General features: G+C 31.2%; 1 protein-coding gene across 1 annotated transcript; it reads right to left on the reverse strand.

The window, feature by feature from the left end:
- Window positions 1-2710: 2710 nt before the first annotated feature.
- LOC139498283 (uncharacterized) lies at window positions 2711-13692 on the reverse strand. Its single transcript, XM_071286649.1, has 2 exons — window positions 13103-13692; window positions 2711-5274 (listed from the first exon to the last, which is right to left on the reverse strand). The coding sequence occupies exons 1-2, from the start codon at window positions 13283-13285 to the stop codon at window positions 4882-4884; spliced, it is 576 nt and encodes a 191-aa protein (XP_071142750.1). The 5' UTR covers window positions 13286-13692; the 3' UTR covers window positions 2711-4881.
- Between the last annotated feature and the right edge of the window lie 6850 nt (window positions 13693-20542).

A 20542-nucleotide genomic window follows, 5' to 3' on the forward strand; every position in this document is an offset into this window, starting at 1 on the left:
TCGATTCCTTCTTCCTTTCAAGTTGGCGAATTAAAAAAAGAAGGCTACAAAGATGTAAGAACCTAACCAGTAACGACTATAGCAGACACTGTGTGATTGATTGGTTAATTGTTGTTTTCTTTTTCTTTTTTTCTTTTTTATATCTAGAGGTTAATATTTAAAACATTTCTGACAAGAACGAATTTACAATAATTTGCTAAGAGGGTTGACTGTAATGTTAAAGATCAGACTATACCAATAACTTCTTAAACCTATACCAAACCAAATGCAACTAAAATTTTCAATTACAAACACTGATTGCACCTTTGCTAGTTCCCGGTTCACATATAATCCGGCTGGCCACGTTTATATTACCGGAGACCTCAACATTGTCAATAACACTTCTCTGCGAAATGTGTTATCCAAAGGTTCGAAATATTGTGAGCCTTAATCCATTAAATTGGAAATACAATTTCAAAATACTGATGGATTCAGTCGAGGATTATGCTAGACAATGGGCTAAACGCGGGAAGAAGATGTCGATACTCTTTCCAAATGGATTAAGGCTGTGTGGTCGTTGATATAAATCACAACCAAGAAACTAAATGAGTCTATCAATACCTACACTACGTCAATGTTTAAAGACCCATATCTTGCAAAACACATGTCCTTCCTCCATGACAAATATGTTGATGTCCTCGGAGGAAAAGCCCTACAAACAACATCGTTTTTGTGCGTAAATCTCATTACATAAAATGCTTGATAGATGAATATGGTATTGACAATTCACTTGGAATCTCAACATATACCGTCACGACACTTACTTAAGAGGAAATCGTGGGTATTTATAGGTATGTTGTATGTTCCTTTGGATTTCAAAGATGAAGAACTGGATCTTCCATCACTGTATTAGATACCTTAACTCCGTAAGTGTCCTTACAAACAACAATATACTGCTGGTTCTTCCAAGTGCTCCACGAAACCTCTTTCTAAATTATTAACGTCTATTCTATCAGCAATCAAAGCCGGACTTCAAACTTATTGTGAAACTGCTTATTCTAAAAGTGACGTGAATCAGATGTGGATATTAAAAAATCCAAAGATATTTTAGTTATTGAATAACCGTTTTAAAGATGATATCTGTAATATTCCTTACGTCGTAACAACAATATTCTTCCATTGTCACGAATGTGACCTACCGAATTAGACTATTTACCGGGTTTGTAATAACATGAGCAACACGGAGGGTGGAGCAGAATCCGCTTACCCTTCCGGAGCACCTGAGAACACCACTAGTTTTTGGAGGGGTTCGTGTTGCTTAGTCTTTAGTTTTATATGTTGTGTCTTGTGTACTATAATTATGTGTCTGTTTGTCTTTTTATTTTTTAGCTATGGCGTTGTCAGTTTATTTTCTATCTATGAGTTTTACTGTCCCTTTGGTATCTTTCTCTCTAAGTACATTCGGTGATGTCATAATCCAAGAAAAACGAAGACAAAATAGCTACAACAAATTAAAAATAATTTTACCAGTGGTCATTTGGGACCGATATTCCCTTACTATCAAACAACTCATGATGGCGCCCATAGCGCTTATGTTATGATTTCAACTGTACCTACTAGTGTGGGTTGGATCTGTAAGAATTCATAGAATATATAGCCCGTATATTATAAACCTGAAGAAATTATAAAATGATTTGGGAATGAATTATGGTTAATTCGGTCCGATTGCCATTAAAACCCTCGACGAAGTGGGCGTCCATTTGAACATGAAGAATCCTGGCGACAACTTTTTTAGGGAGACGGTAGGTGGCATATTTTCTGTCCCCACCTAATACACCTTCAGTCATTTCCCACTGACAGTGTAAATCTCATAGATCTTTATCCCGAACGGCCTCATTTACAGAAACTACCTATTGAATCAATTGTTGATTTGTTCTCGTCTGAACATGCATGAATGTTTGCCACTGTACGTTGAGCAACACACAATCAATCAATCAATATAAAAGTGTTGCTCTCGTTCTAGTTTTTTGTTCTATTTTATGTTATCTACCGTTGTCGGTTCGACTAATAATATTTTGCCTTTTTGAATGTCGTATATCTTTTTTTGAATGTGAGTTTTTTTGGAGAAAGTTGGAAACCTGATGAAAAAAAAATGCATAACAGATTTATTCTTAGTTTTGTCGATCGTTGATCATAATTTTAGTTTTGGATTTTCCGTTTTAAGCATAATTACACTTTATCAAAACTATGCTGTAGGTAAATGTTTATGACACATAATGATTGGCATTTCGAGTACAATTCCATACATGTGTTACATTAAATTTTGTCTTTCTATAAACATATGAACGTGAAGAGAAGGTGAGTATACATCAATGATAGTGAAGTTGTTCTGTCCATTGAATACCAATTGTTAGCCTTAGGCTGTTGTCTTCTCTTCGGTTTGGGTTGTTGTCTCTTTGACACATTTCCATTCTCAATTTTATCAATGATAGTGACGATGTTCTGTATATACATGACATGATTGTTTTTTAGACAATTATTCTTCTTCTATCATTTCATTCGAAGGAGGGACAAAAGATACCAAAGGGACAGTCAAACGCATAAATCGAAAATAAACTGACAACGCCATGGCCAAAAATGAAAAAGACAAACAATAGTACACATGACACAACATAGAAAACTAAAGAATAAGCAACACGAACATGTATGCTGCATTGAAATAACTAAGACATGTTTTCCAAAAGATTTATTTTGTTAAAGATCCAATTAATTTCACAATCGATCATCAAGATTACATGTGTATTTTAACTTAAAGATTATCCACGTTAGACACACCCGTTAAAATATACTTTCTAGTAAAATGTATTTGATCATATTCATTTTTTTTCGTGAATTTTTGTTCTAAGTAAAAGAGTTTGACTTGTGAAATTATAATCTGATATAGTAATTTGAAATAAAAGTTATAAGACTAAATAAATTTTAAAAATGAGGGTCAATGACGAAAAATCATTAAACATATCTAATTTTGTTCAGCAAACAATATTTGAAGTTTCTAAAGTGGATGATTTTAATATTTAGAGAAAATATGTGAGAAAAATACAAATTACAAAAATACAAGCTTTGAAATAAACTTCAAAGATCTTTAAGCAAATAAAAAAGTATGCTTGTTTTTATATGTCTCATATTTGTTTAGCATTTGTGAGAAATTTGTACGAAAAAGGTGAAACATATTAACATGACGCAAGTTTGATATTTATTATCGATTCACATGTCCTTATAACAATATCTCTAACATGGATAAATTAAACATCAGTATAGATTTTACCTTATTGTAATTCTGCAAAGGATTATTTCAATATATAAGTTTGTTTGCAGAACAATTTAAAATCAAAACAGAACAAACTTAACCCAAACTTGTTTAAATTTCACTAGTACAAAATAAACAGACAATTTTGAATTGATAGATCAAACACAATTATTTACATCTTCACTTTCCCTGTGCGTTTTAAAAGCATGTTAAACACAAAATACAGTCATAACGGTAGTAAACTCTATACGATCTAAGTAACACAGTTTTGATCATGCTCTGTATGTAGACATATAGATGTTATAGAATTCAAACTAGAGAAATAAATTATGAAATATCGAAACTGTTGAAAAATCATGTTTTGCCGAAAAATTCAATTGGTAACAAGGATATTTATTTTGTCTACCATAACAAAAAATAAACATGGTTTTCGGATATGTATGTACATACTATCAAAATAGTTGAATTGTTGAAAAGTAAAGCGCTGTTGAATATTAACATCAAAATAAGTTTTATCGACTTCAATAAACGTTATTTTCCCCATCACGTTTGTAATGAAATAAACAAGTTTGCACTTTTTTTAATGCATTTTTTTTTAAATTGTGCATTATCATAAAAAAAAATCTGAAAAGAAACTCTGACTGATTGTTTATGACGTCAGAATTTCACAAAGGGAACTTAATCCCAACAACTATGCAGTATTATAGTAGTTTTCTCCTACTTTTGGGACACCTTTGAAACTATCGAAATTGCTACCTATGTAACAGACTAATCAATTTTTTTCCACTAACAGTGAATACGAAATATTTTAAGTTTCAAAGGATTGAATTTCCCTTAATTTCTGCATTCTTTGCCTCTCTCGACAAAATTCTCTCGAGACTCCTCTCCCCCCCCCCCCCCCCCCCCCCCCCCCACTTCCCCCACCCCACCACCAAAAAAAATACTTGCACGTTTGTTCAGTTCTACTAGTTTTATGTGCAGTGAAAAATATTTAGATCGAACATTTATAAAAAATAACTTAATAACAAGATGTCTTTGAAAATATCAAGTTATTTTTATATTGATATCTACGATACAAGCTTTTTCTCATCTTCATGGTGACTTTTTACATTTTTATAAGTATTGTTCCATCTGAATAAGGCCTCGCATTAATGTTTCAAATAACAATTATGAATTTGTATTATGATTCGTTGAATTTCATGACAATGAGCCAATCGTTATAATACTACCCTCAATGAAAGGTGTGTCGCAATACAAATTCATAATTATACAAAAGAGATAGCTGACGAATTATTGGGCCTATGGGATCTTTCTAAATTTCTTCATTGTTTTAAATATTCAAATCTTATTTCTCTATATATCTGCACTGAAATATCCTTAAAGGGTATTTTTAGTAAATTTTCCTCGCACCTGTTGCAAAATTTATATCAGTCACCATGTGGACAATATTATCAGATCAATTTTAACTATTGTCTTTCAATTATTTGTGTGCAGTTTATACACCACCTATGTTAATCGATGTTTCAATCGTCAGCTATCTCGATCTTACTCTTGTTACATTTAAATAACTATCTTAACATACAGTTTATACATTGTTATTCAATATTAATACCAGAATCACACGAGCCATCGAGGTCCAATAATTTATGACTGACTTCTTCTAATAGATTTCCCGTCGTCCACATTTTGTCGTCATTTATTTGATTGTTTAAAACTTTTGAATTGTCTAATTGGAATGTTTGAGAGTCACAGTTTGTTTCCACTGAGTCACATTTGTGGTTTTCGGATGAATTTGTATTCACTTCTTCGTTCTCAGATTGGAATACCATGTCTGTATCTGATAAGGATATATCTGACTCGCTCAGATCGCACGAACTTGTAGAGAGTGTTCTGCTGTTATTTCTGCTCCGCCACTTCAAATCTTCTATGGCTTCGTTGAGAGTTAAAAGTTGTTTCATTAAGGATAGGTCTTGGTCCATAAGGGAAGCCTGTAAGAAACATTAAAGAATATTAAGACGTTATTACATTAATGTAAAATTTTATGCTTTGTAATTTAGTAATATTTTACCTATACATGAGAGTGAACGTACACAAAAATCTATATTTCACTCGCTTTTTAAACTGTTTTGCAGATTCTGGTTTTGTTTTGAATAGTGTACATGTATAATTAATTGTATATGAACTAATCAAACTGAAATGATAAACCGTATGTGTATAAAAGATAAGTCGTCAAAAGCATACATGCCGATAGAATTCTGTTAAGTTTACGTCGCCTCTTAAAATCCACTTTAAAATTTATATTTTTTTTAAAATAATTTCAATATTTTCAAAAGAATGATATTTTACGTATAAAGTCTTAATCTGTAAAGTCATTTGTAAATTTGTTGTATAGTACACGTATATTACACGATCTTTTGATTCAATTCTGTTCCCATATATAACGTATTTATGTCAAAAGTTAAGTAAAAATTTTCAGCGACGTGCAGAGAATATTACAACAGAGCTACAACCTAAACTATTGAACCATAACTTTCATTCCTTAACTAGAACAAACACTTTTAATAGAAAGCGATGGTTTAAACCAAAATTTATAGTTTTTAAAATTCACATAGTCAAAATGAACATTTAAACATGTGTTACTTTCTTCGATGATAACATAGTTTTGTGTTTTAGTAAGTAGATGAGCAATAGTTTTCCCATGCAACTTTTGCATATATCAAAGTCAAAATTCACTATGAATAGGTACAGTTTCAATGCATTTTATTCACTGAAAAGGTTTCTTTATCGTAATATATCAATTTTATAAAGCTACCTGGTATATTTACTTAAACATTACAAACATGCTTTTAAATTGCGTAATACAAACATATTCGACCATAGTGCTCAAGGAACAAACAACAAATAACAATATGACCTTGTGGTACTTAGAAATACTTATGTAAACCTAGTATTACTTTTTCAATATTCTATAAGTCATTTAAATAAACAATAATTCATCCTTTTTAATTTTGAATCAAGGTAAAACAAATTATCTTATTAAAATGTATAAGATAAGCATTGTACAGGATATGCACAATGTTTAAACAGTGTCCTCTGAATAAATGTTTGTGTTATTCAGAAATATGCACGTAAACTTGTGTCCTCAATATAATATAAGTATTTATATAGGATATGGGTGTAAAGAAGGAAAGGAAACGTCGTATTCTAATTTGAAATTCAATATTTTGCTAGTACGCACTTCCCTTATATAAAGTAAACATATAACACCTTTTAAAACAGAGGAAGTCATTGTGGTAAAAAAAATCTATTATGTTTAATCGATCTTTTAACATCTTAATCACCCTTATGTAAAGAAGTCCCGTTGCGTTGTATCTTTGTGGTTTGGGCAAACTAGGACTAGATTTAAAAATAAATTAATCGGCCTCAATTGCCTGGAAACGACCTTTCTCTCTGTTACTGCACATTACGCTCTCTCATTTGCACAGCTCTGTCCATTTTAAGACCATATTTTACGTGTTGGTTATCAGTAAGTGTTATTGGGAACAAGTATATCTTATTCCGCGGCTTATCAGAAGAATGTATGACAAGTATATAGATATAGGAAGATGTGGTGTGAGTGCCAATGAGACAACTCTCCATACAAATAACAATTTAAAAAGTAAACCATTATAGGTTAAAGTACGGCCTTCAACACGGAGCCTTAGCTCACACCGAACAACAAGCTATAAAGGGCCCCAAAATTACTAGTGTAAAACCATTCAAACGGGAAAACCAACGGTCTAATCTATATAAACAAAACGAGAAACGAGAAACACGTATATATTACATAAACAAACGACAACTACTGTACATCAGATTCCTGACTTAGGACAGGTGCAAACATTTGCAGCGGGATTAAACGTTTTAATGGATCCAAACCTTCTCCCTTTTTCTGAAACAATAGCATAACATCACAACAAAGAAAAACATACGATAAAATATCAATTGGCAGACTTAACTCAATCAAAAAACGTATGATTAAACAATGAACGAATAAATTTGATCTGCGATATCTGAATACAAATGCACAGTTAATTAAATATTAGAGACAAACGTTCATGACCAAAAAGCTAACAAACAAATTCAAAAACAGGACATGACTGAGAAATATTTAACCAATCAATGTTCACTTTAGAAAAAAACCGGTTTTTTTATAATCTTGAAGTTTATACAAATGTTGTAAGAATAAGTGAAGATATTACAAATAATCAAAGCTGGTGTACAGACAAGATCCGTATAAATAAAAAATGACAAAAAAGCATTATAAACAGTATCAACAGGTCGAATTAACAAGAAAATACGATTTGAGAGTACTCGCAGTTACTGACAGCTAGTTAAAAGCCAAAACCAATTAATAATAAAAAATCATGCATCAGAGACTAAAATCGACTAAAACACATCACAGGGATTTAGTATTTTAACGTCATTAATAGTCAAAGAAGACATGACTTGTGCAATGCCAAAAATAAATGTATCGACAGGTAGTAGTATAGTGAAGAGCGACTTCTATAGAAATAAAAGTTAACGTGTCTATGTCTCTATACATCTCGCCTCAAAAGATAATGAAATTTAGTTATGTTTTAATTTGCTAGTGACAATATCAATATTAGTGCCAATGTGAACTATATTCAGAGATCTTATTACAATATCGGTACGATAACCCTTACTTATAAGTTTGTTTAAAGGTTCGATGAGTTTACAAGGATCACATAGTGATTTCCTCGCTTTAAGTACAATATTACCATAAAATTTAGGATGTGAAATACCATTTTTAATAAGCTTTCTACAGGTATAGCCAAATTTACTAATCAAATCTTTGTATCTATGAAAGAATTTAGTAAAAGTTTTAAGTAATTTATGGTATCGAAATCCCTGACACAACAATTTACCAGTGATGCATTGATTACGTTCGTTAAAATCTATGACATCAGAACACACACGGGCAAACCGAACGAGTTGCGATATATAAACACCGTATGATGGAGCCAAAGGCACATCGCCGTCTAAAAAAGGAAAATTAACAATAGGAAATGAAAAATCGTCTCTTTTGTCGTAAATTTTAGTGTGAAGTTTCCCGTTTGAAATTGAAATGTCTAAATCTAGAAAAGGACAACTGTTGCTGTTTATGTTAGATTTAGTTAAAGTAAGTTCGTTTGGGTAAATTTCTGAAGTATATTTAGAGAACTCTGGATTATTCAACGAAAAAATATCATCCAGATAACGGTAGGTATTTTTGAATGTATCAACCAAATGTAACAATGATGGGTCTTTACTGAGTTTGGTCATAAACTGAGATTCATAGCAATATAGAAATAAATCTGCTATTAAAGGGGCACAGTTGGTGCCCATAGGAATACCTACTACCTGACGATACACTTTATCGCCGAAACGTACATAAATGTTATCAAGCAGAAAGTTTAAAGCTTCAATCATATCCTCACATTTCCAGTAAGTGTATCTAGCATACTTTCCCTTTTCGTTACAGAAAAAGGCCTTAAACGAGTTACAGCAAATAAAATTACAATGAGATTTTTCAAAAGACCATTTTATCAAATACAAAAACTTTTTCTTTATAAGATTGTGTGGAAGTGTAGTGTACAGAGTAGAAAAATCATAACTGTCAACAGAATTGTAAGGACCATTGAAAGCATGTATTTTATCTAAAACCTCTAAAGAATAATAGACAATTTACTTTAAGTAGGAGCTCTAGTGGGTTTATACTGAGACATATCAACAGATAATTCGTCACGTCTTTGGTTTATTGTACAAAATGTATTCAAAACTGATTTCCAGGCCTACATACGTCATGTTATTGTTAACCTTTGTAAAATACAATATTTATCAAGAATCGCAGTCACCAAATAATGAAGTTTCTAAACCCAAAGTAAATGTCTTTTTCTAATTTATTTCTTAAATCATGTATTGTTTGATAAGATAAATCCTTTCTATCTAAATCATACCAATAAAAAGTACCCCCTGGTGTCTGTCAAGAAATGTAATTAACCTTATTTCCAATAAAATCGCTATCATGATTTATGCACTCAAGTGTAGATAGTTTAGGGAAACCGTACGTTTCGTCCGTCCGTCTGGCACACTCTTGTCTGATAGTTACTGTACTCTAAATATGGAATTTGGTGTCTTAAATATTTGATATCGAATAGTTTGTGGATATGTTTTATGATTTTAACATCGTATTCAGATGGACACTGTTTATCTAAGAACCTGATTTTGCATCTTTTATGCTTGGTTTTCTTGCTTCTTCATTTGTATCCTTTTTTTTAACCAGTAAACATTTTGTACTTTTTATAAATTTCAAAGAAATGTATTCTGCAATAACTGTCTTAACTTTTAATAAAATATTTTTTTAGGGAAAAAACTTTCGTTAAAATGGATTTCAAAGGGAAATGCTTAAATGATATTACTGCGAACTAATATCATTATACTTGTATTTGCGATATAGACCAACTGGCAACACTTCCGTTTTAGCTATCCTCGACCAAATTTTACCCCTGCTCCAAATATTTAACAAAAATAGGTAATATAACTCATTGAAATTTTAATGTAATACATATGAACATTTTTTAACTTTATTTTGGCACAGGAAGAATCTATAGAAGTTTCTAATCGCCGTTAAAAATGAACAACTGGAAATAAACCTGGTAAAGTGGTATTTGATGAGAGTTCGGAATAGTAAATTCTATATCCATAAGTATTTATAAGTACAAATGGTTTTATAATGATGTGATTGAACTATTGCCACAAAAATCAAAAGTGAAATTCAATAATCTTATCAATTATAAGGCGAATGATTAAATACTGAGTATTCCAAAAATAGAAAAAAAAACCTATTCAATCATAAATAAAGATGACGCCCTTGTCATTTTTGTTGTATAAATATTGAATCTATGACGACACGTCAATGTTATTCTTTGTTCAAAGACAATACGTATTGGATAGTGCAAGGGGTTTTAAAAATAGGCGTTTAAACTATCAGACATTCATGACGGGGCAAAACATCGAAATTTGAGACCATAAACGATTCTTTATATATTTTTTTTATAAATGTTATCTTGTTGAACTAAAATTCTTTTGGAGATATCGATAACATCGATGATTTAATGTTATCTTAGTAGACACCACAGAAGCCAAAGGTTTTCACATTTAAAGGGGAATATGCTATGGTGACTAGCAGAAGAACGACACACATATCGTAGCTATAAATGATCAGGTTTAAGCCAAAGCTTAAGGAAAGGGACAGTTCTACAGATACTCGGAAACTAGATTTATTTGGCACCCTCCTCTTTTTAAAAGTCGTCACTTAACGAGTCTATAAAATATGAAAGCCAATGAAATGATTTATAGATTTCAATTGTCTGTTTATCAATGTTTCTGTGTAAAGTTTTTCAGGTGATTTAAAACAATAAAATTGTTAAAAGCGAATATCTCCACCAATACTAGAGTTTCGTATCATGCAAACATTCTAGGAACATGACTGTCGTATAAATAATTGATCTGTGCTGATTTTATAAACTTGTCTAAGATATTTGGATGGTAACCTTAGGTGTAAATCTTGGTAAACTCCGATGACAAATGTAGGATTGAGAGCACTTAACATATTGATTTTCGTATCAGATTTCCACGGGACTTTACCCACCAAAAAATTCGATCATTACTGATTTTCATATCCATCAAAGATATTTTTTATATAAAACTTTGAAGATTTCGAATCTGAAATGAGGTTAGCTTCAATTTCGTTTTCAATACTATTTATATTTATAAGAGGCGTTACTAAAATCTTTGCAGATTTTTGTTCTTGTCCGATATATTGCTGATACTTTGTTACTAACTACCAGTACTTATAGATTATCGGTGATCATCTCAACGAGATTGATTTTCTCGCTTGAGCCGGGACGGTGAAAGCGAGAAAGGCAATCGAGTTCAGATGAACAATGATAATCTATTTATCGCTATTTTACCTATGACGACGTTGTCAATTTCATGTCAATTTCGGTAGCAACGCCACGTGCATTTTAGAAGTGCTTATGCAAAATTTAGATGTGGTGTTGCGCCACTTAAAATAGAAACAGGACGTTATGAGAATAAACCAATAAATGAAAGATGTTGTTTTATGTGTAAAAATGAAATTGAAGACGAAAAACATGTATTTACTTTATGTCCTTTATATGCAGACCTTCGAAATATATTGTATAGTGAAGCTGTAAAACATAACGATCAATTTTATAACTTGTCTATTGACGAAAAGTTTATATTTTTATTCAGAAACGAAGAACTATGTCAGGTAGATGCTAAAACCTGCTATAACATTTTATGTAGAAGAACAAATTTTTTATTTGTATATAGCTGATGATATATTTTAAATCTTAGATATATGTAGTTTTAAAATTGTATAAATTTTGTATATAATTAATCCTTTAATATTAGTCTCTCATAATTCTTAATAGAATGGCACTTGTATATGTTTTAGTATTTAAGCTAATGATATTTTACTGTTAGTTTTAATATACAATATGTTTTATAAATGTTATCCAATATTTCATGTTATACGCAATGTTTTATATGTTTATTGGAATGTATAATGTTATACAAGTGGTGAGACTTTAATAAAAAAATATTGAATCTTGTATGCTTAGTTTCTAGCGATAATTATCCATCTCAAGCGAGTAGAATGATATGAAAATTATCACAAAAAAAGATGAAAGGAAAAATGCACAAAAAAGCGATAAACTAAATTATTCGTATAGCGATGTTGAAAGACAGTGCTTACAATGTAAATCATGTCATGTACATTTCAAACGGATTTAACTTCAAAATATTTAGCCAGAGCGCTATCAATGTTGAATATTCATTTTTTTTTCATTTACAAAGGAAAAAAGTACATCCGAGAACTCGATTATATTTTTTAATTGTCCGATATATGTCTAAAGTAACGATAAGAACCAATCTATAGAGTTTATTCATATTGGTTTAGAAATTTCAAAGAAGATGAACTTTGAAAAAATACGACATATACGGATTCAATAATTTGCAAGACCTCACTTGTCCCTTTTGAAAAATGAGCAATAATTCATATTTTTTTGAAACAGTTTTTTTCCTTTCTCATAAATTTAACCCAGATACAGTTTCCTTAAACATAAAATAACTTTATAAACGAACATTTTAAGACATATATGTCAGTATCGAAGTACCTACCACAAAATATACTTTCGTAATTTTATCTTTTTTTTATTCTTGTAAACAAAAACAAAAAGATTAGACGAGAGGAGTGTTCGTATTCTCTGGTATGCCTGATTCATTAAAAGAACTTCCTTGAGAAAAGTATGTCTGTATTTTGATGGTAATTTGGTGCCAGATTGCGCTGATTGTGTAATAAAGTGCATGATGCATGTTAAAAACATAATAGTTTTCAGCTGTGATAAAAATTAGGGATGATAAAAGTAAGTAATGTACATGTATGTTGCTGATCAATTATAAACAACTTTCTCTTTATATCTTTTATATTAATCAGAAAAATATACATAACTAATACTTTCAATTATATATGAACTGTATATCGTAGTACCTATTATGTCTGAAATGTTTTTTTTTAAATTAATTTTATGCTCATTTTTGTCTCATACACTTCTTGAAATCAATGTAAAAAAAAAGAATAAACAAAAATGTAAACACCGTCTTTCTATAGTGTATAATATTTAGAGTTACAAAGTCAATACATTCACAAAATTATTAATATATCATACTTCAAAAACTAAAGCTTACCATTTCATTTCCCAGTTTTTCCATCGCCGTGTCAATTGAAGATCTGTTCCGTTCTTTTCCTGGCACTGGAGATAGTCTTTGTTTCATATTTTCCGCTGTTTCCATTCTTTTGTGGTAAAATTCTCTACATTTGTTAGACAGTTCTATTCCTGCTGTATATTTATCATTCTTTTCACATTCCATCTTTAAAAGTTATATTGGCCAAAGGCTTTCGTTTAAGATTCTATTGCTAAATTACAACCGCTAGGTCACGTAAAATCTGTCAAGTTCCAAAGAGAACTTTCGTCTATCGTCGTCGCTTTAATACTGAGGTGAAATCAGTATACGTTAGTTTATAAATTTAGATATGTAAACAGATATTAAAGTAGGGCCCACTTAATAAGTTATCGGCAGCTATTTAAAATGGAACTTTGCGGATGAGTCATTTATCAGACGAATAAATCTTTACACTATTGAAAAATTATTAATTAATTGTGATATTAAATTTTAAAGAATAAGAATTATTAACGGGACTGATTAGATCCCATTAAACCGTTTGGCAGATGTTAGTATGTTCGGCGAGTTTATTGTTGAAAGGATTGTTCGCTATTAGACGGGTATTCAGGAATTCATAGGTGTTTTTCCGAATGGATTATTTTGTATACAGAAAAATCATGTCAAAGTTTTAATGTGATTATCATCAATCAGAACAATATTTATATATTAATTAATCAACCTATCCTGATCTCGTTAATCTTGTTATGTTACAACAGGAACTTTTGCAAGATGAATACACGACATTTGCAAATTAGAAGTACATGTCGCCGATATATTAGTTTTTATACAATTGGAGATTAGACGGATAAACGGATATTTCATAATAATATTTTTTTTTACAAATAGCACAATCTATATTTAGTTCGTAATTACCGAATTGAATTTCGTGTTGTAATTTAAAAAAAATCCTAATAAAAAGTAAACTTTTTTCAAGACTCAGATACCAATACAATATTAAAAGAAGATGTGGTATGATTGTCAATGAGAAAACTCTCCACAAGACCAATTGACTCAGAAGTTAACAGCTATAGGTCATCGTAGGCATCGTACGGGCTTCAATTATGAGCATATCCGCTATAAAAAGTCCCGATTTCACAAATGTAAAACAGTTTAAACGAGATAACTAACGGCCTAACTAATGTACAAATAAATCAATATTGGCCTGAAACCCGCCTCCGATTGCGTTTTTGTTTTTCTCTGTGTCGAAGACCCATTAGTGGCCTCGGGATGTGTTCTGCTCTTTGTTCGGGTTTTTGTCTATTTGACACATTCCCCATTTCCATTATCAATTTTATTGGTCAGAAGTTGTATTCTTTGTATTACTCCATATAGCTAAGATAACTTCTGTTTTTATAATATATTTATATGGGGCATTATTATCGTTTTCAAATGCTAGTGGCGGATCCAGGATAATGCGTAGAAGGCAAACTCCTTCTTTTGATCGCCATATCAATTAAAAATAAATCTCATGTTTTTAACAATTTTTGTGATTTTTTTATGATATCTTTCTTTAATTTCTGGTGTCTTATGTTTTCCAGAATTATGCTTCCATTCCAAAATCCTTGATCCGCCCAGAAAGTCCTTGGTTTAACTGAAAGATAGATGACCACTGGTATTATTTTGAATAATTTTGCTTTAAAGGTAGTATGTTTGATCTAAAACAGCAAATGAGAAATCAATTCAACTGAATTATAAAGAAAATGAAAAACACCAAAAACTTCTAGAGGTCAATAACTTGCTTTACACAATTTGTATGATAGAAAGGTCTTGAATTGTATATTTAACACTAAATAAATACACACGATGCTAATAAACTACAAAAAACAGAGGTCTGTGTACTAAAAATCCTAAAAAAATCCATATCAAACAATAATCGCCAAAAAGCTGACCCCAAAAAATAATATATCATTCTAATAAAGAAACATTACCTTCCTATACACTATTATATCGGAAGCTGTACTTCAGTTACTCTCATTATGAAAAAAAAACTATACGCAATTCATAAGTATTTTAGTTTTGAATTATTTACAGTCAATTTTGTGATTTTTTTATGATATCTTTCTTTAATTTCTGGTGTCTTATGTTTTCCAGAATTATGCTTCCATTCCAAAATCCTTGATCCGCCCAGAAAGTCCTTGGTTTAACTGAAAGATAGATGACCACTGGTATTATTTTGAATAATTTTGCTTTAAAGGTAGTATGTTTGATCTAAAACAGCAAATGAGAAATCAATTCAACTGAATTATAAAGAAAATGAAAAACACCAAAAACTTCTAGAGGTCAATAACTTGCTTTACACAATTTGTATGATAGAAAGGTCTTGAATTGTATATTTAACACTAAATAAATACACACGATGCTAATAAACTACAAAAAACAGAGGTCTGTGTACTAAAAATCCTAAAAAAATCCATATCAAACAATAATCGCCAAAAAGCTGACCCCAAAAAATAATATATCATTCTAATAAAGAAACATTACCTTCCTATACACTATTATATCGGAAGCTGTACTTCAGTTACTCTCATTATGAAAAAAAAAAACTATACGCAATTCATAAGTATTTTAGTTTTGAATTATTTACAGTCAATTTTAATCGTAAGATGTTTCATGTAAAGAGTGTCTGATTTCATAAACAGATCGTCACGAGCAGTGCAGGACAACGACATCGTAACAGAATTGACATAAATCTACCAATATACGTAATGATTGGACAACAACAGAATCATCAATAATAAGTCTATAACGACAAAAAGAAAATTTAAATTTTTATTTTTTTTACTTGTTTACATCTTTGCTGCTTAAAAAGTTACCAACCAAAGATGAAGACTGGATCTTCCATCACTGTATTGGATACATAAACTACATAGGTATCCTTAAAAAGAACGGTATATTGCTCACGGTCTTCCAAAACCTCTTTCTAAATTATTAACATTAAATTTATTAGCAATCAAAGCCGGGCTTCAACGGTATTGTGAAACTGCCTATTATGGAAGCGGCGTAAATCAGGTGTGGATATTAAAAAAATCCAAAGATCTTTTAGAGTACATAAAATATAAGACTCCTTCATCTTGCATTAGTATTAATACATTTGACTTTTCTACACTTTACGCTAGTAATCTCCATTCCAAACTAAATATCAAATTGAAGAGTTGGTATTGCTTTTTTCATAAAAAAAAGAATGACCAACGTAGATACAATTAGTTATCAAAGGTACCAGGATTAAAGTTTAGTTCGACAGACGCGCGTTTCGTCTACATAAGACTTATCAGTGACGCTCATTTCAAAATATTTATAAAGCAAAACAAGTAAAAAGTTGAAGTATCTTGTCTTTGGGAGGGAAAAATCCTACTTTGTAAAAAATCACTCTGATTCAAACAAAAAACTCTCTTAAATTGACATTATCAAGATGGTTGATTTCTTGATTGACAACACATTTGTTACGTTTGAAGGACGTGTTTTTCAACAAACTATGGACATTCCCATAGGAACCAATTGTGCCAATCTTCTTGTAGATTTGTTCCTTTAATCTTAAGAGGCTGACTTCATACAGGAACTTCATAGTAAAAAAATCCTTTCACTTTACCCTCCGCAATATAGCTAATGTTCTCTCACTAAATAATTCAAAATTTAGTAACTATGTTGAACGTATTTACCCCATCAAACTACAGATAAAGGACACAACAGATCCGGTAATTCTACCTCATATAGTAAAATGTCTAAAAATTGACAGGGTCGGTTGAAAATAAAACTTAACGACAAAAGAGATGATTTTAGCTTCCCAATTTTGAACTTTCCATTTCTATGTAGCAACATTTAGCCTGCAGCGCCTGCATTCGGAGTATATATCTCCCAATTTATACGATATTCCTGGGGCTTATATTTATTATCAGGATTTCCTGGATAGGGGATTGCTGCTCACACGGAAGCAATTAAATCAAGAGTCCCAAATGAAGAAGTCGAAATCATCCTTTCGTAAATTTTACGGACGCCATCACGAGTTGGTTGATCGTTATGTAATATCCGTTTCACAGATGGTATCGATTTGGTTCATAATGTCGTAACAACAACCCGTTCCCTTTACACGAATGTGATCTACCGAATTAGATTATTTACCGGGTTTGTAATAACATGAGCAAAACGACGGGTGCTACATGTGGCACAGGATAAGCCTACCCTTCATGAGCATCTGCGATCACCCCCAGTTTTTTGTGTGGTTCATGTTACTTAGTCTTTTATTTTCTATGTTGTGTCTTTTGTACTATTATGCGCCTGTTTTTTTTTTTTTTATAGCCATGGTGTTGTCTCTTTAATTTCTATCTATGATTTTGAATTATCCATCTGGTATATTTTGCTCTTCTTTTATATAAAAAGTATGCTTTTGAACAAACGGTTAAAAATGGCCCAAGTTAAAGTAAACCCTTCGAAAGATTTGCGAATGACAACATGATCTGCATGACCGGTATGTCATATTTGTGTCACAGATATCGAATATGCTCATCACCAAATTTGAACATGCTATGTATGGATAACACGACGGGTACCACTAGTGAAGCAAGAACTACTCGTCCACCTTGAGATTTTGATTTCATCCTCGTTTTTAAGTGGAGTTCGTGTTGATTTATTTTTATCTTTCTGTATAGTAGACATGTTTTTCTTTTTTAAGCATGTTGTTTTATATTATTCATTGGTTAATGGTTTTTATTGACCCATGTATATCTTTCCCCATTTATTACATAATATAACCATAAAACTGTGTGTAAAACAACTCGATTTATCAAGTCTTTTTAGTCGAATGTTACTTCCCTTATTATGAAAACCTATTAGGGTCACACAAAAACAAAAATCTAGTAATTAAGAGATAAATATCTCGTAATTACGAGAAAACTATCTCGTAATTACGAGAAAAACTATCGCGTAAATACGAGATAATTATCGCGTAATTATGAGAAAACTATCGCGTAATTACGAGAAAACTATCGCGTAATTACGAGATAACATTTTTATATCGTAATAACGAGATAAGTATTGAGTAATTACGAGATACTTATCGCGTAATTACGAGAAAACTATCGCGTAATTACGAGATGATGATTTTTTATCTCGTAAGTACGAGATGATTATCGCGTAATTACATAATTACGAGATAAAATAACACACATATATATATAGATATACAGATCATTGTTACCATTCCTGGGCACCTGATGAAGCGCCCGTAAGGGTCAAGTGATCTTTTCCCATCACTTTGCGTGCGTGGTCCGTTATCGTCCGTTAACTTTTACGAAAATCTTCTCCTCTGAAACCACTTGGTCAAGTTGGACCAAACTTGACCTTAATCATCCTTAGGGTTTCTAGTTTAAAAAATGTATCCGAAGTCCTCGCCCACCAACATGATTGCCAACATTGCTGAGAATAGAACATGGGGGAGGGGTAAAACGAAGTTTATTGTTTAGTTTTTCTGAAACTAAAGCACTTAGAGCAAATATGACAGGGTAAAATTTTTCAGACAAATCAGACTTTTCGTTGTAAGGATGATGCCCTTGTATTGGTAATTTTAATGGTTTTTTTCTCAGTTTTTGGTTATCATCTTGAATATTATAATAGATAGATATAATCTGTAGCAGCAAAAAAGCCAAGTAAGATCTACAAATAAGTCAAATGATCAAAATTGTCAATTAACCCCTTAAGGAGTTATTGCCCTTTAAAGTCATTTCTGCAATTAAGTATTTTTTTGTAATCTTTTACAAAATCTTCTACTCTTAATCTACTTGGCAAAATGAATTTTTATCTCGTAATTACGCGATAGTTATCTCGTAAATACGAGATAAATAACTTCTTATCTCGTAACTACGCGATAGTTTTCTCGTAATGACGCGATAATTGTCTCGTAATTACGAGATAAAAATCTTATCTCGTAGTTATGCGATAACTATCTCATAATAACGAGATAAAACAATGATTATCTCGTAATTACGCGATAGTTTTCTCGTTATTATTAGTTAAATTGTTTTTTCTTGATCTTGATAGGCTTTCGTACCTTATACATCCGTTACATTTGTAGTTGAAATAAATTAGTCAAAGTTAAGATACGTGAATCCAAGATTTTCCGCTGTATTAATATTCTATTTCGCAACCTGTTTTGCCAAACAATATTCTGTTCTACAACTAATTTTGCTTTGTATTAAAAAGAAAATCAACATGAACCACTTTAAGTTATTATACATATACCACTTCTTCATTACTGCCCATTTTTTAGACCCTTTTTCAAAATAGAAAAAGAGCAAATATTCTTGTTGTAAAAATAATTGTTATTTAAGTTTTTGTTTACGAAAACACTCGCATTTCGAACCAGTTAAAAAGGAGAGAACAAAACTATCAAGAATGAAAGAAAAACCCTTTGGTATGAAGACTACTATGACTACATCAGTAAAATGGAAATATCACGTTCAAACATTGGATTTAGTACGAGGAAGTTCAGTCAGATAAATTTCATTGGTATGTTTTGAAACATCTGGATTATTATGAGGGGATGTGTCGTCTAAATATCTGCAGGTATTAACAAAACTTAATATCAAGTGCGGCTATAAATCAATGATAAATGGGACTCAATTAGTTTCAATTTATATGGATACGTGTCACTTGACGGGAAACTTTGTCTCCAAAACGCGCATTACTATTTAAAAAAACGTAATCAATATTTATTTTTTGGTTATCGAAAAAGTGTAACATGTCTCTTAATAACTCTAAAAAAAATTTAAAAAAATAAACATCGGGTATAATTTAATACATGATATTTTAAAAAGAAAAATATTTCTTTGAAACACCTTTTTGTGTTGTTCACAGAATCAAAAATAGTAAATGACAAAGAAAACAAACCTACATGGGAGTGAACGTGCTGTATCCAAGTCTCAAATGCCTTTAACTCTCTATATTGCTTGATTCACAATCTGTGTCAGAATTTTGAGAACGATTTTCTCATAGTTGCAATAATCAAAGAATTCAAATGCTATAGTGGGTTCTTTTATGAATCTGAATGTGTTTCGTTTCTTAAGTTCTAACTAAAATAAAAGTCAATGCAAAATTAGGATCATGCGATTTATTTTCAGCTCTGATGTCTTGTCCGGCTTTGACTATACTTTTTTTGTCCATTTGTGGTATAAAGCTTTGGATTTTCAATTATTTTGACCTCGACTACAACTAAAGAGACATTGATAGTCGAAATGCTTGTCTTGTACCATTTATATTAATCCTACCACTGGGTCGATGCCTCTGATGGTGGAGTGACAGTTCCCGAGCGTATCCCCATCTCTGTAGCCATACGATTTTGCGTTATTAAAATTTGCTGTTACAAAATTTTTGAAATTATCTAAAATCAAGGAATGTACAATATCTCCCTCATGC

This window comes from Mytilus edulis, chromosome 1 (assembly GCF_963676685.1).
Source record: "Mytilus edulis chromosome 1, xbMytEdul2.2, whole genome shotgun sequence".
Classification (NCBI taxonomy): domain Eukaryota; kingdom Metazoa; phylum Mollusca; class Bivalvia; order Mytilida; family Mytilidae; genus Mytilus; species Mytilus edulis.

Excerpts from the sequence above, each read along its gene's own strand:
- LOC139498283 (XM_071286649.1), bottom strand. The coding sequence starts at position 13,285 with ATGGAATGTGAAAAGAATGATAAATATACAGCAGGAATAGAACTGTCT. Across the intron at positions 5,275-13,102 it reads AAAAACTGGGAAATGAAATG|GCTTCCCTTATGGACCAAGA; the intron begins GTAAGCTTTAGT and ends TGTTTCTTACAG.